Source organism: Cucurbita maxima, unplaced genomic scaffold, assembly GCF_002738345.1.
Source record: "Cucurbita maxima cultivar Rimu unplaced genomic scaffold, Cmax_1.0 Cma_Scf00025, whole genome shotgun sequence".
Lineage (NCBI taxonomy): Eukaryota > Viridiplantae > Streptophyta > Magnoliopsida > Cucurbitales > Cucurbitaceae > Cucurbita > Cucurbita maxima.
In genome coordinates this window covers 1,965,300-1,990,136 of record NW_019272041.1, presented here as the reverse complement: position 1 = coordinate 1,990,136, position 24,837 = coordinate 1,965,300, and the positions used below count along the sequence as shown (strand labels likewise).

At 38.6% G+C, this 24,837-nt stretch overlaps 5 protein-coding genes across 6 annotated transcripts; 2 read left to right on the top strand and 3 right to left on the bottom strand.

Moving 5' to 3' along the window:
* Positions 1–1,383: 1,383 nt before the first annotated feature.
* LOC111498418 (probable ADP-ribosylation factor GTPase-activating protein AGD8) lies at positions 1,384–6,257 on the bottom strand. The gene is made up of 7 exons (XM_023149660.1): positions 6,047–6,257; positions 5,770–5,888; positions 3,912–4,344; positions 3,530–3,793; positions 2,692–2,814; positions 1,966–2,067; positions 1,384–1,871 (listed from the first exon to the last, which is right to left on the bottom strand). The coding sequence occupies exons 1-7, from the start codon at positions 6,113–6,115 to the stop codon at positions 1,764–1,766; spliced, it is 1,218 nt and encodes a 405-aa protein (XP_023005428.1). The 5' UTR covers positions 6,116–6,257; the 3' UTR covers positions 1,384–1,763.
* Positions 6,258–9,520: 3,263 nt separating this feature from the next.
* On the top strand, positions 9,521–12,214 carry LOC111498362 (transcription factor MYC4-like). Its single transcript, XM_023149565.1, has one exon. It carries the CDS (start codon positions 9,768–9,770, stop codon positions 11,631–11,633), a length of 1,866 nt encoding a protein of 621 aa, XP_023005333.1. The 5' UTR covers positions 9,521–9,767; the 3' UTR covers positions 11,634–12,214.
* Positions 12,215–14,485: 2,271 nt separating this feature from the next.
* Positions 14,486–16,533, top strand: LOC111498452 (protein HAIKU1-like). The gene has a single exon (XM_023149710.1). It carries the CDS (start codon positions 15,176–15,178, stop codon positions 16,124–16,126), a length of 951 nt encoding a protein of 316 aa, XP_023005478.1. The 5' UTR covers positions 14,486–15,175; the 3' UTR covers positions 16,127–16,533.
* Positions 16,534–18,105: 1,572 nt separating this feature from the next.
* On the bottom strand, positions 18,106–19,200 carry LOC111498494 (abscisic acid receptor PYR1-like). The gene is made up of 2 exons (XM_023149762.1): positions 18,520–19,200; positions 18,106–18,264 (listed from the first exon to the last, which is right to left on the bottom strand). The coding sequence occupies exons 1-2, from the start codon at positions 19,163–19,165 to the stop codon at positions 18,233–18,235; spliced, it is 678 nt and encodes a 225-aa protein (XP_023005530.1). The 5' UTR covers positions 19,166–19,200; the 3' UTR covers positions 18,106–18,232.
* Positions 19,201–20,493: 1,293 nt separating this feature from the next.
* Positions 20,494–24,574, bottom strand: LOC111498461 (mitochondrial carnitine/acylcarnitine carrier-like protein). Of its 2 annotated transcripts, none has more exons than XM_023149723.1 (4): positions 24,358–24,574; positions 24,178–24,268; positions 21,368–21,759; positions 20,494–21,200 (listed from the first exon to the last, which is right to left on the bottom strand). In XM_023149723.1, the coding sequence occupies exons 3-4, from the start codon at positions 21,757–21,759 to the stop codon at positions 20,699–20,701; spliced, it is 894 nt and encodes a 297-aa protein (XP_023005491.1). In that variant the 5' UTR covers positions 24,178–24,268; positions 24,358–24,574; the 3' UTR covers positions 20,494–20,698. The 2 variants fall into 2 exon arrangements, with proteins under 2 accessions (XP_023005491.1, XP_023005490.1); XM_023149722.1 differs by having other exon boundaries at positions 20,526–21,200; positions 21,368–21,866.
* Between the last annotated feature and the right edge of the window lie 263 nt (positions 24,575–24,837).

Genomic DNA, 24,837 nt, shown 5'->3' with positions numbered 1-24,837 from the left:
GATACAACTGCTAGATGTGGCCCAATTCTGTTTCAATTATCAAACAAGCTTGTCTACGGGGAAGAGCCCCTTTAAAATTGTAAGTGGACGACAACAGGCCTTACCACATATTATTGATCATCCTTATGCTTATGCAGGGAAAAACCCTCAAGCTCAAAACTTCACAAGCGAATGGAAGCAGACAACAGATATAGTCTGGGCATATTTAGAGAAAGCTTCCAAGCATATGAAGAAATGAGCAGACAAGAAGCATCGCCCCCTTCAATTCCGAGCAGGAGATCAAGTCCTCATCAAGTTGAGATCAGAACAGATCAGATTTCGCAGCCGAAAGGACCAGCGACTAGTTCGAAAATATGAAGGCCCGGTTGAAGTCCTCAAAAAAATCGAGGCTACCTCCTACAGAGTTGCACTACCCACATGGATGAAAATTCACCCAGTAATTCATGTGAGCAACTTGAAGCCTTATCACCCTGACCCGGACGACGACCAACCAAATGTAATCACAAGACCGAGCATCGATCTGAAACAAAGAGACAACAAAGAAATAGAGGAGATCCTGCTGACAGGGTTAGGAAGATAGGAAGACTCGTACGGACGATTCATGAATTCCTTGTCAAATGAAAGAATCTCCCTACGGAGGAAACCAGCTGGAAACGCGCCGAAGATCTGGATTCCGCCGCCACTCACATCGCCAGGTTCGAAAGTAGTCGGTTGACAGGGACGTCAACCAATTAGGTGGGGGAGGATGTCACAGTCATGCTCGTCCAAGGTGTGTTGCCCATGGCCGCATGCCCATGACAAGCCCAACCCTTTATGCCTTTTCATATTCTAGTGTTTTACTTTTATATTTCTAGAAAGTATAACGTTTCAAAAATATCATGTCTAGGCCTGTCAGACATGAAATGCCTCAGAATGTACTATAGGGAGATACGGCTAGTTATCAACTTCTCCCGACCCGCTGTTATTTCTCTCTGGTTTGCTTATATAACGTCTTTTTCAAAAATCTCTTTTTCGAAAATCTCTCTGCCCTCGCTTCCTAAAACCTTCTCTTAAAACTAAGGCCAGAGGCTCGAGCATACGTCGCTTGGCCATAAGTGACGCAAGAACAAATTGACCTAACTCACTTGTCATTGGAAAGTGAGTGTCGTACAATCGTAAGTCTGCTGTCATTAAAAGTGCGATTGTGACACTGAACTAGAGGGGGTTGCAACTTCTTCACTCTCCTTCAGCCGCAGCAGGGCCTTCAAGCATCTAAAATATGCCGAGACGCTCCATTCTACTTTGCTTGTGATGGATTGGGACAACGTAACCTTTAGAAGTTCTTCAAAACCATATTTACATAGAAATTTAACGCTGCAGACTTATATATTTGCTATTTGAATATAGAACACAAATATTACTGAAACACATACAATAAACTCACAGAACTATAAGCAATACTCCATACAAATTCAGGTCCTAAGCTCCTACGAGATCAGGAAAGCCAACTTTTGGTGGTGAAAATATGGTATGTTTGCTAGAAAAACAGAACTAAACTACCACATGTTCACTGCAGCTGCTAGAAAGAAAGAAAGAAAGGAGGAGAAACAAAATACCAGCCAAATTCAAGTCCTGTGTAAAGCTTGTTTTTTTTAAAGAATCAGTATACTGGTATTTTCTTTTCTTTACATTCCTCAGTAGTAGAATCGGCTAGTAATCAAACTGTATGAAGTTCGAGATCGAGTTCGAGCCAAATTCTACAATGGAGAACAGTTCAAAATGTATCAAATGATTCTGTCCTGAAGATCTGTAATTAATGTGGATGCCAAAGAGCTAAGCTTCTTCCCTGTTTCTCCTGCAATGTTCTTGAGAGAAGAAAGATCCTGCTGCGCCTGCCAAAGTAAATGGATGGTGGTGTGTAAAATGAAGTGCTAAGAGAGTTGAGAAAGTGAAACACTAACTTAACAAATAAGGATGATGTAGAACCTGAATGGAAATCCGGTTAATAAACTCAGTTGCAGAAACATCGACAGAAGGATTATCTCGCTGGTGACCGAATAGATCGGCGCTAGAGATGGAAGCCGAACCCTGTGAATAGAAGGATGGAGAGTAAGAGGAATACAAGCACTATATACCCATTTCACAAAATGTATAGATTCAGAGATCTACTCTACGACAAAACGACTTCGATCCAATCCGTGGAATGCATCAACTTCTAAAAGAAGTAGGTCATGACAGGTGTTCTTCCTTTTTTTTTCAACAAGATTTGTTTTAAGGAGCTTTCAGCTACCTTTGTTTTCCCGCGGGTTCGTGCCTTAGTGACATCTTTATCTAGAGAATGATTTTTCTTTCATAAACATGTACTAAATGTGAGGAAATTACGAGACCCGTTGGTTACGTGTCAAGTGCGTATCAAACGCCAAAACTCTATGAGAAATAGAGTATCCTTGCTTCCCAGAATGAGTTTATACATAACCATATGTTCAGTGATAATAATCCTTATTTCATTCTAAACGAGAACTTAACTGATATACATACACACTAACCTAGTCAGTAAACGAAAGAAACAGAATATAGAGAACATACAGACGCAATTCTTGCCCCATCATGAAGGATTGAAGGGTCAAAACGGTAAGAGTTTCTATATAAATACGTACGACATGAAAAGGTGTGGACAACAAATTCCACGACATTAGCGATAAAGATACATACTGAGAACTTTTGCAGGGAGGCCTGAGCTTCAGCATCAGCTCTGTTCTGATCACCAAAATATTGCGCTGACGAAATAGATTTCGCATTGGAGAATTTCTTCCTAGCTTCATCACTTTCTTCAATCTAACATCATCATAATGTGAGAACGGAGAACAAATGAAGAGACATATCGTGGACCAATGCGCTCAACCAGCATGATACTTATTATGATGTCACTACTGAGGATTTTTTTTTCATAGGAATCTCAATGGGTACCGTTTTACTAGCAATAGATCGCTTCTTATCCATACATGAACACGGTCTTGTATATAAAGAGAATAACATGTAGAAAATGCTCCAAGGAAGTATAGAACTATCGGTAGCATTAGAAGAGAATACAGAAATACACCATTGGTCCACTGCTATGCCTAATTGTAAAGGGATGTTCACAATTCTTATCCAAAAAAATAGTTCTCCAGGAAACCCATTTCAATCACTACAACAAGTAACGGACATTGTTAAGAAAATTTCATCACATGGAATTAAGAAAAAGATGTATGCATGTTCAGAATAACTCATTTTTTGAGTAAAACTCCAATAAAGAGCACCTCGTTCTCAGACATCAAAAAAGCCTAATTGCATTTAACTAGAAACACAAGGTACAGAAAGCTAGTTACTGATGCTGATGTATATGCAAGACTAAGAACAAAAATGATTCATGAATAATGAAGGATGGCAAAAGAAAAATGTTTCTAGATTTATGGCCTACATTAGACAATTCCTCGTTTTTTTTTTTTTTTATGGCTGATATTGCGAAGCATGCCAAATTCATTATAAACTCGGAAGAACAATGCCTAACCTGCACTTTTGAGGAACTGGAACTAGCTTTCTGTGAAAAACCACCATCCATTCCGAACTCAGCAAAGAAGCCCGTTGCCTTTGGAGGAGCTACATGGCCAACCACATGAGAGTCACCAGAATTCACATCAGATGATTGGACAATTTCTACATATTCAAAGCGAGAAGCAAAAGATGAACCAGCTGCAGGACTTTTGGCTGTCGTTGGAGATGAAACTGGAATCGTGGGTTCTTCAGGTTTCTGGTCATATAAATTTTCACTTGGCTGCACGGAATACAAATCATACAGTCAAGCAAAATGCATTTAAAAATCAATATAGAGACTTTATTTAAAAGACCAATAAAAGCTCTATTCATGGAGGTAGATGCACTATTTTTATTACCTTTGCAGTAAGTTTTCGGGCACCAAGTCCCCCTGTCTTCCCTGGCTTCTTCCCGCCGATGGGCTTCTTCACAGTGCTTGAGAATACTGTCTGAGAAGCTTTCGGTGAAGCAGAAATTTCTGGTGCCTCTTGCTTTCTTGAGACATTGTCTTTCATAATTGCATTAGTCTTGACATCAGGAGGTCCATTTGTTGCTTGTGCTGACTGAGAAGCAACTGGTGAAGATGGCCGCCCTGTCTCTTCTACCATACTCTTAGCAACCTCTTTTGTAAGTAATTGCCTATACAATTCGGCAGCTCTTGACGTATATTTGGCCTCAATTTTGCCTCCATCAGTCCATCCATGCTGCTTAAAGAAAACCTGAGCTCGGTTATTCCCTCCAAAGCTCATTGCTTTAAGCTGCTCTTGAGACCAAGAATCTAAATTTGTTGACCTAAATAAATTGAAAGTTAATTTACATCAAAATATCATAAGCGGACAAAATGCTTGTACCCTCAGACACAATAATCATAAGTCATAACCTTGGACACTTCATTCCATTTCAAATCCTGAGTAGCAAGTTATGCAAGTCAGGTGTATTTAATACCAACATAGGCATCAGAGACATACAGTTTCTGTTGGCTCAATACATGTAGTGCTTCCTTTGAGGCCACTAATGTTATCTTATTGGTGCTTATAGACTCGAATTTATAACAGTGCAGAATTTCACCAGACTGAAAATTTTAAGATCCAAAATGACAAGCAAGAAGCTTAGGGCCTCTTTGGTAGGCAATCTGAAAACAGAATTTAATGGATTCAATGAAAATCAGAGTGGTATTTCATGTTTTTAGATATGTGTTTGGTAGCAGATTTAGAAACTCGATTCCAATTGTTCAAAATGTGTAATATAATTTATAATAGACCATGAAACTAGTTGTAGTTGCAAAACTAAATACTAGGTTGAATATAAACCATTATTAATAAATTTAAGAACCTATTTAATGTTATAAGTTTTGTATAATTATTATTTTATAATAACATAATTTATATAATAGCCCAAGCCCACCGCTAGCAGATATTGTTCTCTTTGAGCTTTCCCTTTCGAGCTTCTCCTCAAGATTTTTAAAACGTATATGCTAGGGAAAGAGTTTCCACACCCATATAAAGAATGCTTCATTCCCCTCTCCAACCGATGTGAGATCTCACAATCCACCCCCCTTCAAGGCTCAGCATCCTCGCGGGTACTCGTTCTCCTCTCCAATCGATGTGAAATCTCACAATCCACCCCCTGCAAGGCCAGCATCCTCATTGGCACTCGTTCCTTTCTTCAATCGATGTGGGATCTCACATTTTAATTGCAGGACAGGTGTCAATCTTAAACACTTCCCTTTAGGTTTAGTCAGAAGGACTGGGGTACCTTCTCACGAGTAATTGCCTATATTTTGGTATATTGTACTTCTTCCTCAACTAATATATCAGTACTGATATAAACTACTTTAAGGTTTACAGGAAAGACTCAAACCCACATAAAAACAATCTCCCAGCAAAACTCTAATCTAAAGGTTTGAGTTTCACGAAACGATCTTTCTTGTGTATTTGTCCATGGCCATCAATTGAGATACAAGGTTAATGAATTTACATGAACCCATCTCAAAGAACATTCTGAACAAGACACTAAAACATAAATGCAGGGCGACTAAGTAGGAGGACAGAGTTTAACGTAGAAGAGGCATTAGAATAAGACACAAGTAATGCACTTCTAATAACTACACATACTCTATGAGAAAACAAGCACATAGAAATGGTTCAAGGAAGGTCAATTCAGAGCCAATAATCAAAGCAGTGGACGTTGAAATCAAAACCCAAACAGAAAAATCACCTGACAAAGCTAACATGGACGCCAAGGCTGCGATGAACGGCGGAGCAATCAATACAAAGGAAGATACCATAGGTAACAGAAGCCCAAGTCGGATTCTTAGCATTGCAATCAAAACACATCTGGAAAAAGAAAAAAAAAACACACGAGATTTCGTTTCAATGCAGAATCAGAGATCTCGATATGAAACATACAGATCGGAAGGAGGAAATTCAATACGTAAACGAAAGAGAAAGGAATTCAAATAAGCAATGGATATAAGTCGTGAATAAAGGAATACCTTGTTTTCAGACTTGGCTTTGAGTTTTCTGAAGACGACGTTCTTGTCGGAGAAGCCATAGGACGCCATTGAAGAGGAACACGCAGAGCAAGATTCCCAAGGGGGTGTGCTTGAACGAACACCTCCTTCGGGAAATTGAAGAAGACGAGGAAGAAGAAGAAGAAGAAGATGATCGGACTGAAAGTCTGAAACTGCAGAAATCGCTCTCTGTTCTTCTTTTTTCTAATTCTGAAGGAAACTCTGAACGAAATTACCAAAATAGCCTTTTTATATTTCTTAAATGAGAGGGCACCTTAGGGGCTAAAAGAAGAGTCCAAGTTTGCACGATAGAAGGGTATCTTCGTCATTTGCAAGTTAAATTTTATAATTTTAAAAAGTTTTGAGATTAAATAAATACAAACCTAAATGTTGAAGTATCTAAATTATATAAAATTAATTAATACTTTATTATTATTATAGGAAAGTCTCGTAATTAGTATTTTATTATTTTAATTATTTTTTAATTACAATTTTTATATTATTCAATATATGAAAAATGGAAGATTATTAGTATAATATTGAATAGTATATAGTTGACCGATTTTGTCTATGGATAAGGTTTGGTGTCTTATCCGAGTAACACTATTGATATAACTTACTTTATAATAGCTACATTTGATTTTATTCGAATTATTTATATGAAAAGAGGTGAGTCGAAATATCATATATATCGTAAACAAATTTTTAATTAGAGGATCAATGGTACTAAAAAAGTATGAGATATAATTACAATGGTAAAACAAACTTTAAATTTAACTATAATTACGAACACCTCATAAGGAATCAACTTGCATTTAGTGATTCTATTCATATTTCAATATCTGCTAGCGGTAGATCTGGGGCGTCACAAATGGTATCATAGCTAGACACCTGCAATGTGTCAGCCTTCTCGTTGTTCCTTGAAGGAGGGTAGACACGAGACGGTGTGCCAATCGATTGAAGAAAGAAACGAGTGCCAGCGACGACACTAGGCCCCGAAGGGGGGTGGATTGTGATGTCCCACATTGGTTGGAGAGGAGAATAAACCACCCCTTTATAAAGGTGTGGAAACCTTCCACTAACAGACACGTTTTAAAGCCCGAGGGGAAACCCGAAAGGGAAAGCCCAATGAAGACAATATCTTCTAGTGGTAGATTTGGGCACTTGTTTATCGTATGGTGAGATTTCACATAATTAGAGAGAAGAACGAAGCATTCCTTGTAAGAGTGTGAAACATCTCCCTACTAGACATGTTTTAAAATCGTGAGGTTGATAGTGATATGTAAAAGGTCAAAGCAGACAATATCTACTAGCAGTGAATTGAGCTATTAAAAATGGTATCAAAGCTAGACACAAGGCAGTTTGTCAGTGAGGATGTTGTAGGAGTCAATGAGGTTGGAGATGGGAACGGATAACTTCTTATAGAGGTGTGGGAATAAACGAGACATTTGGGTTGAGACAAAGACATACACAAACCTCTAGCGCTGCAAAACTATGATCAAACAATTAGTGATAATTGTTGATCTCCGGTAACCTCTACTGACTACCACTATCAATGATCAATGACAACACGTAACAATTAGCGAGAACTAGTAGCAGCCATCTTTGACTCGGGTTCATTTCAAGTCAAAGTCGTGACTAAAATGTTTTTACATCAAATTCATCTTTAACTTAATGTAAATAAAAAATTAAAAAAAATGTGATTTTTTAGGGTTTAGGTTTGATCTTGGGCTTTTGTCTAATTTTATTTCTATATTCTTTTTTAATAAATCTTAAATAAAATTAGTTTTTATAGTTTAATTTTTTATTTATTCAAACTTGTAAAATATTAATAATAATTTCAATTCATATATTTATATTTAAATTTTGAGGCTGAGATTTATCTAAAATTAATAAAAAGTGGTCCACGTTGTTATATAATTTAATTTTAATATTTTTAATTCATTTTATTTGATAATTAAAAAAATGACATTATAACAAAAAAAAAAATTAATTGAAATTTGTGACCACAAGCAATATTATCTAGCAATTAATTTGAAGCTTTAATCAAATTTAATTTTATTAAATGTAATGACTTTATAGATATTTTTATATTGTTATTAATTATTTTTATTATTATTTATTTTTTGGTTAAAATTTCAATCATTTATACAATGAAAAATTTCCTGAATAAAGTAAAACACAGACAAAATCAGAGAAGAACAAAAAAAAAAAGACGTGGAAAAGTGGGAAATATGCATAAAAAAAATAAATTATTAAATTAAATTATTATTATTATTATTATTATTTAAAAAAAATGTCCTTTTCAAGTCACGTTTCCACAAAAAAAGGTGCGGGAATTATGTAATTAACCAAAAAATGTTTAATTGAACCAACTCGAAATCTCAGCCGTTGGTTTCTCTATCAAACCTCTGGTCCCCATTCTGCCTTAAATCAACGGCCAGCGTTCACTCTCCCCACTAAACTTGGATTTTTGTTATTTTTTTAGTGTTTTGTTTGATTTTAGAGCATCAGAAGCCGTGTGGTTATTATAATGGGGTCCACGTGGCAGCCCACGTTGGAGACGATTTTTTGGCTCCCGAGTTCTGCTTTTTTTTTTTTCTTAATATACATTTTTTATTTATAGTTTTAAATGTTTAATTTATCATTATTTCAAATTTTAAATGAAAATACTGAATTTTATAATTAAAAAAAAAAGTTTGGTCAAGCAGCCGTCCTTAGTGTACTTTCAAATATTTAAATTTAATTAATATATTTTTAATAAAATAAATAAAATCGGCGAGGAATATTATTTTGAAATTATGAGACGGGACTCATTATTCCACTGGTCATAAATAAAATTGGACTCATTATTTTATTACTTTATTTTGTGTCAATGACGAGAATAAGTTTATATGAAGAATGTGTTACCTTTCGAAAAAAGTAGTCGTTCTTATCGTCTTTTTTTTTAGGATAAAATATTCAAACTTCCTATAATGGCTCGGTTTTTATAATTATAATTGTGTAATATTTAAATCTAAAATTTAATTAAAACAAATAAAATAAAAAAAAGATAGGAATTATTTGTCGTTTTTAGAAAAAGGAAATTAAAGATCAAAATTATACTCTTAAGTCAAAATATTTGTAATATTGTGCTTTAGAAACTTTTTATTTCTATAATTTTAAAAAAAATATATATTCTCTCTTAATCTTCAAATTTTAAAAAGTTATTTTTATTTATTAAATAGATTTTAATATTTTAACTAGTAGACACGTGTCGAATTCTAATATGCCAAATGGCAAACACCGTGGCAACAAAGGGATCGGTCAAAAGTCTGAAAAAACGGTTACCCCCCAAAGCTCTCAAACCAAACGCCACGATCACGATTCCCCAATCACTTCTCACGTGCCAGTCACGTGCTAATAAAACCAAACCGAACCGGACCAAAATGAACCCGTGGCAGCTACTCCAGTTATTGTATAGTACTAAGCGACGAGTTGAATAAGATGCCGGGTTTTTGAACGATTAAATCGGCGATCCAAAAAAGAAGCCTCCTCCTCCCTTCTTCTTGTTCTTCTTCTTCCTCCCATACCTTTTTGCTACTCGCGCGAATAAATCCCAATCCAAACGCCACAAATCGGAGACCCAAATTTCTAAAATCAAAATCAAAATCAAAATCCAAATAATTCCGTTTTCAATTTCAGTTTCCGATCATAATCTCGCATGACAGATTACCGTTTTTCCACCATGAATCTCTGGACCGACGAGAACGCGTCGGCCATGGATGCTTTCACGAACTCCGATCTGTCCTCTTACTGGGCTCCGTCGGCGGCGTCGTCTCAATCTCTCCACCACCCACCTCCGACGCAATCCTCCGCCTCCACCACTACTCCACCGTCCGTCCCCTCCAAGTCTATCGCTGTCTTGAACCAGGAGACTCTGCAGCAGCGCCTCCAGGCGCTCATCGACGGTGCTAGAGAGAGTTGGACGTACGCGATTTTCTGGCAGTCGTCGTATGATTATTCCGGCGGGTCGGTTTTAGGGTGGGGAGATGGGTATTACAAAGGCGAGGAGAATAAAGGGAGAGGAAAAACGAAAATGGTTTCCTCTGCGGCGGAGCAGGCTCACCGGAAGAAGGTGCTCCGGGAGCTTAACTCGTTGATTTCCGGCTCCGCTACCGGACTGGACGATGTGGTGGATGAAGAGGTTACCGACACCGAATGGTTCTTTTTGGTTTCGATGACTCAGTCGTTTGTTAATGGAGTTGGGTTACCGAGTCAGGCGCTTTTAAGCTCCCGGCCGATTTGGATAACCGGCGCCGACCGACTGTCGGCGTCGGCATGTGATCGCGCTAGACAGGGGAGGATCTTCGGGTTGCAGACGATGGTGTGTATTCCATTACCCAACGGCGTCGTCGAAATGGGTTCGACGGAAGCGATTTACATAACGACGGATTTGATGAACAAGGTCAAGACTCTGTTTAATTTCAACAATCTCGAAACGGGTTCTTGGCAATCGGGAACCACCGGCGTCACCGTCGCCGACGAAGGGGAAAACGACCCTTCGTCGTTATGGATCAGTGAGCCGTCGAGCACCATTGAAATGAAGGATTCGATTACCACCACCGTACTTTCCGGCGGCGCGTCGGCTAAGCCAATCCATTCAGAAAATCCCAGTTCGAGCAGCTTAACGGAAAATGCCAGCAGGAAACAAACCCACAGCTTGAATTTCCCCGATTATGCCGCCGCGGCCGCCACCACGAACCCATCATTCAAGTCGGAATCCGGTGGGATGATGAGCTTCGGCAACAAAAGTTTCTTCTCCGGTAACTCACAGAATGAGAAAAAGAAATCTCCGACTAGTCGGAGAAGCACCGACGAAGGGATCCTCTGTTTCACCACCGACGCGATCTTACCCTTTTTCGGCAAGGTAAAATCCGGCGACTCCGACCACTCAGATCCCGAAGCTTCAGCCATTCCAGAAGTGGATAGTTGTATAAAACCATCAGAACCCGAAAAACGACCGAGAAAACGCGGCAGAAAACCGGCGAACGGAAGAGAAGAGCCATTGAATCACGTAGAAGCAGAGAGACAACGCCGGGAAAAACTTAACCAGAAATTCTACGCTCTCCGAGCAGTAGTGCCAAACGTATCAAAAATGGACAAAGCCTCATTGCTCGGCGACACCGTCTCCTACATTAATGAACTGAAATTGAAGCTCGAAATGGCGGAATCAAAGAAGACGGAGATCGAAAAACAGCTAGAATTCATGAAAAAAGACGGCGGAACAGGACGGAAAGACATCGGAAACTACACGAATACAGTAAATGAAGATCTGAAAATGGAGATTCAGGTGAAAGTCATGGGGTCGGACGCGATGATCCGTGTTGAATGCAGTAAAAAGAATCATCCGGCGGCTAGATTGATGGCGGCGTTGAAGGATTTGGATTTGGAAATGATTCACGCGAGTGTTTCTGTAGTGAATGATTTGATGATTCAACAGGCGGCGGTGAAGATGGAGAGCAGAGTTTATACGACGGAGCAGCTGAAAATGGTGCTGATGGCGGAAGTTCGAAGGTGCCGGCGTTGAATGTTGTAGAGAAGAGAAGGGGGTGTGTAATTACAACATTATTTTTTTAGGGTCCCAAATAGAGAGATTTAGAGAAGAGAAGAGGTTTAGGGGATTGTGATAAGTGAGATAGATATCTATTAGTTGGTTGTATGTTGCAACTATCCTCCTTTCGTATATGGTTTTTAGGTATTGTTATAACAATAATGTATTCTCGAATCCATATTCTTCTAAGATCTGTTGCACGTTTTCGGGATGTTGTAAGGGAGTGAGATTCAGCTGTTGCAAATGGTATCAAAGCTACACACTTGGTTATGTTGTAGAGTAGAGGTCACACATGTTGTGATGCACCAGTGAGACGCTTGGAGGTGGGCTCCATAGGAGTGGGTTGTAACACGTTAGTTTGAGAGGCAGCCTCAAAGAGGTGGATAGTGAGATCCCACATTGATTGGAGAGGTGGCCTCCAAAAGGGTGGACGGACTCTGAGATCCCACATATGGGGTAGATGGACTGTGACTGTGAGATCCCACGTCTGGGTGAACCGACTCTGAAATCCCATGTCTATTTGAGTTGAGAATAAAACATTCCTAAGTGTGAAGTAATATGCAACCAATTTCTACTAGTGATGGGTTGTTATAAATTCGTGTCCAGACCTTTACTCAAATCTATTGGATGCATTTCAAATATATGGGCTCAGAGACATTATTTTATTTATTTAAATTTTATTTTTAAAAAATATTTAATATTTTTATTAATCACATTTTTAAGTAAAAATGTTTAATAGATCTGATACGTATCAATCATGTTAGGAACTTTACGACAAAAAAGATTTTTTTTTTTTTTTTTTAATATAATAGATGATAGTGGAAATATATATAGAGCTGAAGATGACATTACACAACATGTATGGACAAAAAAATATAATTTTTCATAATTTTTATGTGGCTTCTACTTCATGTAAAGTAGGTCTTGTTTGAAATTAGATTATAAAAGTTTGGTTTTATTTTTTTCTATGCCCCATTAATTTCATGTGAAATTATTATTATTATTATTATTTTGTTAAAATTAAAACACGAGTCCATCACTAAATTTGATGGTTTGGATTGGATAATCGGGATTGGTAGGGTTATTAGTGTTGGATGATGATAAGGAATGATCATGGGTTTATAAACAAAAGTCTTTTGGAGAAATTTAGAGGAAAATTAGAGCTCATGCTCAAAGTGAATAATATCTATGAGGTCTTTTGGAGATGCCCAAAGAAAGCCACGAGAGATTAAGCTCAAAGTAGAGAATATCATACCATTGTGAAAAGTTGGGTTTGCATGGTACAAGAGTCATGCTCGTATGAATAGATGGTAAATCTTCAAATATTTAATACCCAAAATCTCTAATCTTTCAAAATTAGAATCGTGAGCCTCATCCATTTAAAAACCCTAAAATTGGGAGGAATAAGGCTAAAATTAGGGGCTGGTTAAGCTGTAATTACGGATTTCGTGAAATTCCCAATTAAAAACCCTAAATTCGTCTCTTTCAATCGAATCCGCAATTCCAAAACCCTCTCCTCTCCTCTCCTCTCCTCTCCGTCGTCTTCTTCCTCCTCTGAATCTGTAATCATGAGTCTGAATTGCCTCTCGTGTCAACTCTTCTTGCAGAGATCGGACTCCAACAAAGACCTCGAGCAGAATGAATACTTCACCGATCAGGCCAAGTCGCCGGACAGAAGCTGGACGGGAAACCTCTCGTTTCGCCCTCCCACTCGCCAAAACAGCGACGGGTTTCGGGTCCGGACGGAGAATAAGGTGGCGCCGATGGGCCACCGCCGTCTTCACAGCACTGGCACCGTCGCTTTCGGCGGCCCTGGTAAGGAGCCGAGGCTGATTAGAAGCGCGGGGATGAGGAGGGATTGGAGCTTTGAGGATCTTCGAGCCATCCGAGAGGAAAAGGAATCATCTCCCAATTCCTAACCCTAAAATTATCTCTCTCTCTCTCTCTCTCTCGCTTTTTAAATATATTTTTTTAATTTGAAATTTGTTTAGGAATGGGATGATTTGAACTTATGATGAAAATATTTTTATTTATTTATTTACATTTTATCACTTAATTTTATTTGAATTTCAACTCATAACTATAAATGTATCACTTAAATTATAATTTTATTTCAATCAAATTTAAAAAATAAGAAAAAGTAAAAAATTAATTAATTAATTAATTCCCTAAAGGAGTCAATCCTCGATTAAGGGGAGGCGTGCTTTGTTCGAGGGGAGGTGTTGGATGATGAAAGTACCACATCGGTTAATTTAGGAAATGGTCATGGGTTTATAATCTAAGAATACACTCTCCATTGGTGTGAGGCCTTTTGGGAAGCCCAAAGCAAAGTCATGAGAGCTTATGCTCAAAGTGGACAATATCATACCATTGTGGAGAGTCGTGTTCGTCTAACACCCTTCAATAATCACCTACCCGTCCAACAATATTAAGACAATTCCTCTTCTTTGAAGTATCAGTAATCTTCACTCTGGCCTTATATTCAAGGCTCGCAATTTCTTTGTTAAATACGCACGGTTCTCTTGACATGGCATTGAAGACATGGTTCTGTTGACATGGCTCTTATGAAAGAAGTCCGCTCTTATGAAAGAAGTCCCACATCGTGCATGAGTTTATAAGCAAAACATGAGATCTTATGTTCAAAATGGACAATATTATACGATGGAATGTAAATATAATAAATTAACAACCTATTTAAGGGAATATTTATTAAATTTGACTAAGTAGTTTATTATTAATATTTGACTCTTTTAAAATTTAACTAATTTCTTGAATATAAAATTTAGGTATGAGCTGTGGAATATTCGAATTAAGGTGGTATAATTTGACGAGGCTCTCTCAAAAGCCCAGAATACTTCCAAGTTGGGGCTCATTCTCTGTTTCCAGCCATCGATCGCCGACTGATTTCAGGAACAAATTTCTGACCACCGAATTCAAAATCATTCCATTTCTTCAATTTTCCCGTTGACTTTCAAATCAATTGTTCCTTTGTTTTTTTCTCTTCGCTTTCGCGTCTTTTTGATCCCATCCTTGCCTTTTTCTTCGCACCTTTGATCTCCTCTTCCTTCTTAGGGTTTGGACCTCTTCCTCCTCGTCGTCTCAGATCCTCAATTTCACCGCCTAATCTTCCTTTTTCTTCCCTGTTCTTCTTATTTTTAAGACCTTACAATCTTTGTTCGTTGGAACCCTGTTTAATTCAGTTCGTGACAGCGCTTGGTTTGCTGTTCTTCAGACTATTTCGCCCTTTTTTGGGTTTCTGAGATGTTTAAACTGCCGAGGATCGAAAGGACGGTATGATTCTGTTCTTGTTTTCGATTTCTTCAGTTTTGTGGTTGAATTTATCTTCCTGTTCATTCGACTGTTCTTGCTGTTCGTTCTGGCCGGAATCTTCAAATTTCTGCTGCGTTTGGATTTAGAAGAAGAATCTTCAAATTTCTCCAGAGATTGGGCTGCATTTTCAAATTTCTGCTGTTCATTCGACTGTTCTTGCTGTTCTAGTGGATTTGTTTGCGGTGGAGATGGATAGGAACAGGCAGAATGAGAATTTGGGAGTGAATAAAATGGGGAAGAACATTAGGAAGAGTCCAATACATCAGCCTAGTTTTGGAAATACTGCTGCTAGGCCTCAACCCCAGCCACAAATTTACAATATAAGTAAGAATGATTTTCGGAATATTGTGCAGCAGCTTACAGGCTCACCATCTCAGGACACTCCTCCTCCTCCTCCTCCTCCTCCTAGAGCTCCACAAAATCCTCCAAAACCCCAAAGTATGCGTTTGCAGAGAATTAGACCTCCTCCGTTAACTCCGATGAATCAACCGAACATGCCTGCTCCTCCTGTTCCTGGCCAAGTTCCTGTGCCTCCACCGCAGGGTCTAGTCAATAACAATATGCATAGGCCTGCTGTACAGTTTGCTCAGCCACCACCTCCATTGGCACCGGGAGGAAACTCGCATTGGCCGAACCCGGCTGCCGAGTCTCCTATTTCGGCATACATGCGGTACCTTCAAAATTCTATGATGAATCCATCTCCAGTAGCACAGCCACAGATTCCTGGTCAAATGCATCCTCAAACACCTCCATCTGGTTTATTGCCTAATCCTAATCCTAATCCACCTGTTCCTGCTCTTCCATCCCCAAGATTCAATGGTCCTCCTCCACCCCCTATGCCGAACTTGCCTTCACCGCACTGGAACAGTCCCGCCCTTTTACCGTCCCCGACTTCGCAGTTTCTATTGCCTTCTCCAACTGGTTACTACAATTTGTTGTCCCCTAAATCACCCTATCCATTACTCTCACCAGGAATACAATTTTCTCCGCCATTGACTCCTAATTTTGCATTTCCAGCCATGCCTCAATCCGGGATCTTAGGTCCAGGGCCTCATCCACCACCTTCCCCAGGTCTTATGTTTCCATTGTCTCCTTCAGGGTTTTTTCCAATCATGAGTCCAAGATGGAGAGATCAGTAACGCACGCACCCTCGTCGTGTTTAAGGGCTCCATGTCTGCTGACATTTTGAACATGGATACCAAACTCACGGTGTCAGCTAGTAGCTCTACCCTTTTGCTGTTTCATATCTTTCTATTAGTTCAATTTTTTAACACTTTAAATTGTAAAATCCTTTTGCTTCTCATTTTCGGTTTCGAAAAATCTAATTCTGTAACTTCTGTAATGTTTTCTTTTTTCCTTTTAGGCAAATTTGTATTACTATATATAACAGGAAGAACAGAGCTGTAGCATTAGACATAGGATCGTAGATGTCAAGTCGATAGCTTGGTCGGTTGGGGTCGGTCTAGTTGAATAATTGTCCAATTCTCTGTAAGATGATGGAATCAACATTATTTGGTATCTGAGTTATTTTTTTAGCTGGTTTATAGATCTGTTCTTTTGTTGCCTTTGTTTCATTTGTAGCTGCCTGCTTTTGTTATGCTGTGTTCATTTCAACCTGTGGAACCTTTATCCATCGAACGGTCATGAAGTCATAGTCAACATCGTATGTTTTTTTCTTCGGGTTGAGAAAGTAAGCTCTAGATTTTGTCTGTATAGGGAAAATAAAGCTTTATAGAGTTGTTGTGGGATTTATTTTCAATTTATATCATATTGTGAAGAATTTTTAGCTCATTTTAAGTCAAATTTTCTGCTAAGTGTAGGTTAAATATATGATTTAGTCTCTATGGTTGGTGTGTTGCAATGACTCAAGCTTATCGCTAGCAGATATTGTCTTTTTTGAGTTTTTCATTCTAGGGTTCTCCTCAAGGTTTTTAAAATGCTTCTGTTAGGGAGAGGTTTCTACACCCTTATAAATAATGTTTTGTTCTCCTCCCCCACCGATGTGGGATCTCACAATCTCCACCCTCTTCAGGGTCAGCATCGTTGTTGACATTTCTACTTGTGTCCACCCTGAGGGCTCAACTTCCTCGCTAGTACATCACTCAATGTCTAGCTCTAATACCATTTGTAACAGCCCAAACCCACTGTTACCAGATGCTATCCTCTTTGAACTTTCCGTTTCGGGCTTTCTCTCAAGGTTTTTAAAATGCATATACTAGAGAGAGGTTTCCACACCCTTAGAAAGAATGTTTCGTTCTCCTCCTTAACCGATGTGAGATCTCACATGTGTGTTCTTTTTTCCGACTTGGTAGTTTTAAAAGTTTCAAATTTTGGCCTTATATTTAAACACTTTTTCGGTTGGAAGAAATGTTGAGAAGAAATTAGGTCTCTAAGAGTGGAAATTTCCTAATCTATCTCCCCCAAACTTCTAAAAAGTATCAAAAGTTTTGACCTTTAGTCTTTTTGGTCCAGGAAGCTTAATTCCTCTAAATGTCTATGATCTGAGATATTTTGGTATTCTCAAGAAATTGAAGAGACAAAAAGATATAAAAAAGAAAAATGTTATTTCAGAATTATTAAATCGATTATGAGATATCAGGTTTGCATTTTTGGGTTTTATAGATGATATTGTGGGCTCATCCTCTCATATTAAATTTCTTACTCACCCATCTATGTGATCTAAAACACATGAATAGATCGAGATCACACATGAGGAATTGAAAACATATTTGAATGAGAACAATCATAAGAATATGATAATTAATCAATGCTTAAAGAAATTGGTAGTTATTATTTGCATCCTCCAGAGGTTAAAAATATTAAAAGTAGACCTCCTAGAAATTATTTTAGTAGAGTCTGAATGAGGACAAAACATGTTAAAAGAACTCATATTGATCAGTAGAAACATTCTTTACTCTTAGAAGCAATCAAAGATAAATAAATTCTTTACTCTTAGAAGCAATCAAAGATAAATAAGCTACGTAACCATGTTATTATATGCAATCAAAGATAAATAAGCTACGTCATGTTATTATATTGGGAGGTAGATGTCAAAGTTTGTGAGTGTCAAATCTCTTGTACACCATACTTTATAATTTCGTTTATGATAATTTTCATTTCACGTAATTCCATATAAAATCAAATTCTCATCCAATACGTTGAAGAGAGAGAGTTGAACTAAAACGACACCGTTTCAGCAGTTCTGTACACTGGCATTACCGAAATGCACTCCACATCCTACGCCATTATTGACTTTGATCACTTGCCTTGTCTCTGTCTGTTGAAATCGAGCAAACCAAAAGAAAACAGTAAAATCCGATGAGTTTTTCCAGAAAAAGATCAACAATCAAAACTCAAAGCAGATGAAAATGAAAAGAAACAAAATCTCATCAAGAAAAATTCATTTCCAATCGCAAATTTCAATTTCATTTTCAAATTTCACTTATTCTTGCTTCGATTCTCAATCGAAGAGATAATCAAAGAGATAGATGTTCGAGATGATTTAAATCGCTGGAAGAAGATCATCGATTACCTCCTCGATTCATCTCTCCAGTGACGGACGCTAATTTCTGCAGATTCAGTTTCACAACCGTATCGGCGAACAGACGAGTATCCTCCTCCGTATTCCCCGGCGGAACATCCACTGCGTACGATTCCAGAACCACGCTCCATATCTGACCATCCCGTTCCAATTGATGCACCGAAGTCACCGATCGGTAATTTCTGAGGCGGTGTTCGCCGCCGATGATGCTGAATCCGATGACTCGACGCTCGTCGTCATGAATATCAAGCCTCTCCGTGCTCGTATCCGCCGGTAGGCCTGAAATTACATTCACCTCTCTTGTGCAACCTATCTCCAATGTGAATCCTTCGCTCACCGTACAGCTCTTGATGAAGTGCTTGTAACTCTGCGGCTTGTCGAATTGCCGTACAACAGACCAGACGACCTCCGGCGGTGCCTGTATCCGCTGCCCTAGCAAGGAGGAGCAGCGACCGCTGCTGAGTTTGTAGATGTGGAACTCCGCTACGAAGTCCTTCAACTCGTCAAACTCGTCCTCAGACAGGCCGGACGGCGGAGCAGCGAGGTGGTGAGTGGTGAGGTAAGTTTCATCAGAGTTCGGTTCCTGCTGCTCCGCTTCTAACGAACCGTCGCGATCGCCGCCCTCGCCTTTCTCCATTTTCTTTTGCTCCAAAATTTCTCCCGATTTCTTTTTCTATCTTCTCTATGGGAATTTAATGACGAATGTGAGGAAATGAAAAAACAGAAGCGTGGGGCCCACACTCTGTGCTTTTGTTTCATTATTTGTCCATTTGTGATTTGCTAAGTGAAGAGTAAACTCCCATTAGGATAGTAGTGGTCTAGTGTATTCTATGGCTCGGACGTTCCTTTCATGCAAAAAGAGTTGACACGTGAACTACAACCATCGTCTCCCGGCTGGTCGTAGATCACGAACCTCTAACTTGAGATCATCTCTCAAACCAATAGTTTTAGACTAAATTTACCAAACGCATCTGTCTGTACTATCTAAACATCAACCTAGTTGTTTCGCTCTTTCTTCTCATAACTTAGTAAAACGGCTTTGCCCCTACGCCAGGTCTCAGATTTTGATAAAATTTATGCTTCTTTTACGGTCAAAATTTGACATTCCGACCTTAAAAAATTATTTGATGAGATGTAAAAGTAAATTTTATGTTTGAAATATTTAGATTTATGATTGAATTTGAGTTAAAATTAATTTTCTCTTTTCTTATATTTAATTCAAAGCTAAATTCATTGAATAATAACTGCATGTAAAATTCGAAGCTCTTAAAACTTTTTAGTTTGTGTTTACGTAATAGATACCATTTAATTTTATGATAATAAACTTTATCTATATTTCTGTAATGATAATTTAATATTTCACTTAATATGATTCGACATGTGTGTTGGTGTATCTTTTCTCTAATAATGAACTAATGGTTCTCCCTTCAAATAAGCATATGTATACTCACGCTACATCGTATAAAGAGTTATCATCATGTCGTAGGTGAAGCAACCTAAATCATTTTGCATAGGAGTAGAATGAATGACTTAAGGCAAGATCGATCTCATAAAATAGATACTCGTGTGTAAGGTCACACGAGAGGTTCCTGTGGATCTTCCCACATATCATCATGTCCACCTGGTTGGACTCAACCTTAGAGAAAGGTTGAATAAATAGATCCCTATTTGCCTTGTCTCGAGAACAAGGGGGTGAACACTACTAACAAATCCAAGTCCAGTTCTTGCCAATAGGCACTGGTAGCTTACTTCAAAGTTGTACGAGAGTTCTCAGATATATTTCCTGAATGATCATAACAAACTGGGAGAAACTAGTTTGGAACTGGTGCGAGGAATAAGCTCCCGATTCATGGATCTTTCGGTTCGAGAAATCAAAGTAAGATGATCAAACTATTTCTTCTGAACTTTTTCCAAATTTGTTTTTGTTTTGCTTTCCAAGCTCAAACACGACACTTATACCACTTAAGATAACAAAGCACTCTCTATATATCATCATATATGGATACGGTGTCGTCTATTTTGATCTTGAAAGAAATTTTGATATCGAAGAAGGAACAAAACTTAGTATCAGATGGTTTACATCGTTTACACTGTCTTATTGGTGCCTCTAACCTAAGACATAGCTTCTATGAGTTTAAATGAAAAGATATAACTCAAGAAGGATGCTTAATCATCCCAAGCTTGATCTGGTTACCTCATAAGCCAGGAAACAAGCTGCATTTGCAGGAACACTCCTGGCCATGGCAGGACCAAAACCTTTGTATAGCCCTTTAACTCCTTCCGAGGCTAAGAGCTTTCTAAATGCATTGAGCGACCCCGAGTACTTCGGGTTTTTGTAATCATCGACTTGAATTACACTCTTGACGACGTCGGTTGGGTAGACGGAGAGCCAGAATGAAGCTCCAGCCAATCCTCCAGCCACAATCAGTGAGCCTCTTCCGAGGTTTGAAGTGTCCGGACCACCTGCAAAGCATTGCTTCAGCAACTCATACGTACCAAACATGGCTGCATTTCCGGGTACTTCACGGGCTAGAGTAGGAACCAGTCCCTTGAAGAGACCCTTTACACCGCCTTCTGACTTGAGGACATGGCGAGCGACATCCATTGGCCCTCCGTACTTCACTGTTAGGCCAGCTGAACTGGATTGTGCCAATGCACTTTGGGCTTGCAATCTGAAAATTGATGGTTACAGTCAATTCCTCCAACAAATAACAAAACTATACATATAGTATTTAGAATCAATGTTTTGGCATCAGTACTATCTGATTATCTTTGTGAATCCTCAAGGATATGGAAGATGGGGTGGTAAGACGATTGGAATAAGATCGAAAAAATGAACCTGCACTTGATTAATTCGGTGGGGCAAGCGAGAAACGATACAGCAACTCCAGCCCCAGCTCCACAAACCACCTGCTGATTGACAGATAAGGGTACACCGGGTTGAGACCTTACCAGCGCTTCCATTTGCCCTCTTACTGAAAAGAGGACGGCATTGAACGCTGCCACAGTTGCGAGAGGAGCACCCATACCCTTGTACAACCCGCCAGCGCCTTCAGCTGCTATAGTTTGCTTGACAGCATCGATGGCGCCGGAGAACTTGGGAGACTGGCCAGGAAGTGGAACGGGCTGGCTTTGTAACTTGACCTTTATGGTATCAAATGGGTGTCCACATATCAATTGTGATGCCCCTCCAACCGTCCCGGCAGTGAGGTCCTTGGCCACGCCTCCCATCTTCAGATTCAATGTAAGAAATGTGAACTTTTGGGAAAACAAAAGTATATAATACACCGGTATGCTTGAAGAAGAACGAGTCTTTTAAGTCTTCCGAATAGGAGAATCTGAAACGTGAGGTATGTGGGAGGTCCAAAGAAATGAGCAATAGGAGAAAAAGATAATTCATCAACAGATGGACCCACATGGCAACCTTTCACCAATACAAGCTTAAATCACACAGCAACCGGACCCAAATACAACAAAGACAGACTACCTACCTCAAACGTGTGTTATGTGCCCGTTTGAAGTTTTTCACTCCCTGTTGGTTGGTTTTCATTTATAATACTCGCGACTGTAATCACATTAATTCTTCTAAACCATAGGGTAGATCAATATCCCGAATGTCGTGCCAAAAAGATGAAAGAACAAAAAAACAAACCTGAGTGACAGAAAGTTCCGAGTATTGGTCAACTAGAACACATTCTTTGGGCATCTATAAAGCAAACTGACTGAACATATTCCTACAGGCTGTAGATGCCCAATTTGGTCAACACTCAACATCTTGGCTGGTAAATTAAGATCACTACTAGTCTAATACAAGCAGTGTTCATACAGCTTGTCAGTACAGTAGTACAGTGGATCATTAAGATGAAATTTCATTTTGAAGCTTGAATTTATGATGAATCTTCTTTTAAGTCGATCTTCAAGTGCATGGATCATCCACAAGTAAGAAAAAAGTTAATCCAAAGATGAAGTGAAACCAGATGAATCTCCAAAAGGTGTTTATCATATCAACTGAAAGAGATCTTAAAATGGCACCAACTACAGGTCAATATGAAGCAGTGGTGTTGGAGCAAGACCAAAGAAAAGTGTTTAAGGTTAGTATAGACCAGAATATGCTTTAGAAAACGCTATCTGTTGCAAATTATGCCGGCTACTTCTTCTACGGTCTCGAGGTAATTCAATTTATCAAGGATTCCAGGAAAATTTTCAACAGAATATAAATCGATATGGATATTGACTAGAAGTGTAGAAAGTTTCTTCAATTACAGATGTAAGTTTATGAACAATCGTTGAGAAAATGTCCGTGTGTTCTATATTTGTAGATAAAAGTGTAAACAAGACAGAGTAGCAAGTACAAGAACAATGCAGCAACATATGGTAAGAAGGAAAAGAAAGAAAAAGTATAATCCTAGAAAGTTAATGCATATCCTTGATCATTATTCTATCAATTTCCAAAAACAAAGAGATTAGTCCATTACACAACAGAAGTAACCTTACTTAGCAAGTCATCCAAGAAGGATTGCTATTGGAAGGAATGATATAGGAAAAGGAGCAATAGGAACCTTTAGAACAGAACAATAGGAATGATATGTTTGACGATTTGTGGGAGAGAGTCCCACATTGTAATTAAGAGGATGATCAAGGGTTTATAAGTAAGAAATACATCTCCATTGGTACGAGGCATTTTGGAGAAACAAAAAACAAAGCCGTGATAGCTTACGCTAAAAGTGGACAATAACATACCATTGTGGAGGGTTGTGGTTCCTAACATGGTATCAGAGTCATGCCCTTAACTTAGCCATGTCAATAGAATTCTCAAGTGTCGAACAAAGAAGTTGTGAGTCTCAAGTGTAATCAAAAGTGACTAAAGTGTTGAATAAAGAGTATACTTTGTTCGAGGGCTCCAAAGGAGTCGAGCCTCAATTAAGAGGAGGCTATTCGAGAGCTCCATAAGTCTCAGAGGAGACTCTATGGTGTACTTTGCTCGACGGGAGGATTGTTGAGAGAGAGTCTCACATTGACTAATTAAGGAGATGATCAGAGTTTACAAGTATGGAATACATCTCCATTAGTATAAGGCCTTTTCGGGAAACATAAAACAAAGCCATGAGAGCATACGCTCAAAATGAACAATATCATACCATTGTGGAGATCGTGATAACTAATATGATACAGGAAGCACTGTTTTGTAAAGAACCACACAATTATGTTCTCGGAAATAAGTTAGCTTTATTAACTGCTATTCCTTTAAAACAGGACAACCAAAAAATGTTGCCTTTGAAGCTTTGTCTGCTTACTGAGTCACAGAGACATTTGGGGGCGAAAAAAGATCAAGGAACTTGGTTTTATAATTACATTTATAACTAGTAACTTGCAAACGAAAATGAGATAACCGTTGGTTCATACTGGGCCATGGAATTATGAAAAAAGACATTGGTACAGAATCTCAATCAACGCAACAGACAAGCAAGAACAGAGAAGATACTAAATCAGCCAACAAAATTCCCTGTTTTACACATTCTATATACGTTTAATTTGAATGGTTTTATCATTTGAATCATTCAAATTACAGATATCAGAAAACCAGTTAAAGCAAATCAAATGTGATTAGGAAGGATCAATCAAATCACAGTCGAAAGAGGGAAATCTCACCAGAACCAAATTTCATCAACACCAGAAATGGAGCTTGAAATATAAATCAAAAAGATGCAAGCAGAACGTTGGCTTCTGCAGGTTATCCAATCTGATAAACAAACAAACAAACAGCAATTAGGCCCAGAAAAACGGATCAAAAGATAAATATCAGGCAACATAAGAAGAGAATTGGATTACCTTTTCAGCTCAGCCTTTGATTCTTCTCGTCCTCCAGCCGATTTGAATCCAACGCATGAGTATGGAGGCAGAGACCGAGAAATGTATGAATTTAATTCGCCATTCTCAGCGCTGTATACTGCATTTGTTTTGATGAAGAAAACAATATTTCTTCATGTTCTTTTCACTCGATTTAAGGGCGTGTTTATGTCAATCGTAATTAATCAATGCTAATTTGTGGGCACATGTATTGATTTAGGGTTAGGGTTTGTTTCAATAATGTCTATAAATTATGAATCCAAATCAAATCTTGGACATCAATACTTACCATTCTTTCATAATTATAACGGACTTAAAAAAAGATGTTCGATATTAACGACATTTCTTAGGAGAAAATTCAAAAAAACCTTCTCTAGAGCATTCTTCTAGCTTAGTGTTGGGCTCCCCGTTCACACAATTGAATCGTTTGACACATCTAACTGATCTACCTTCTCAGTGTGT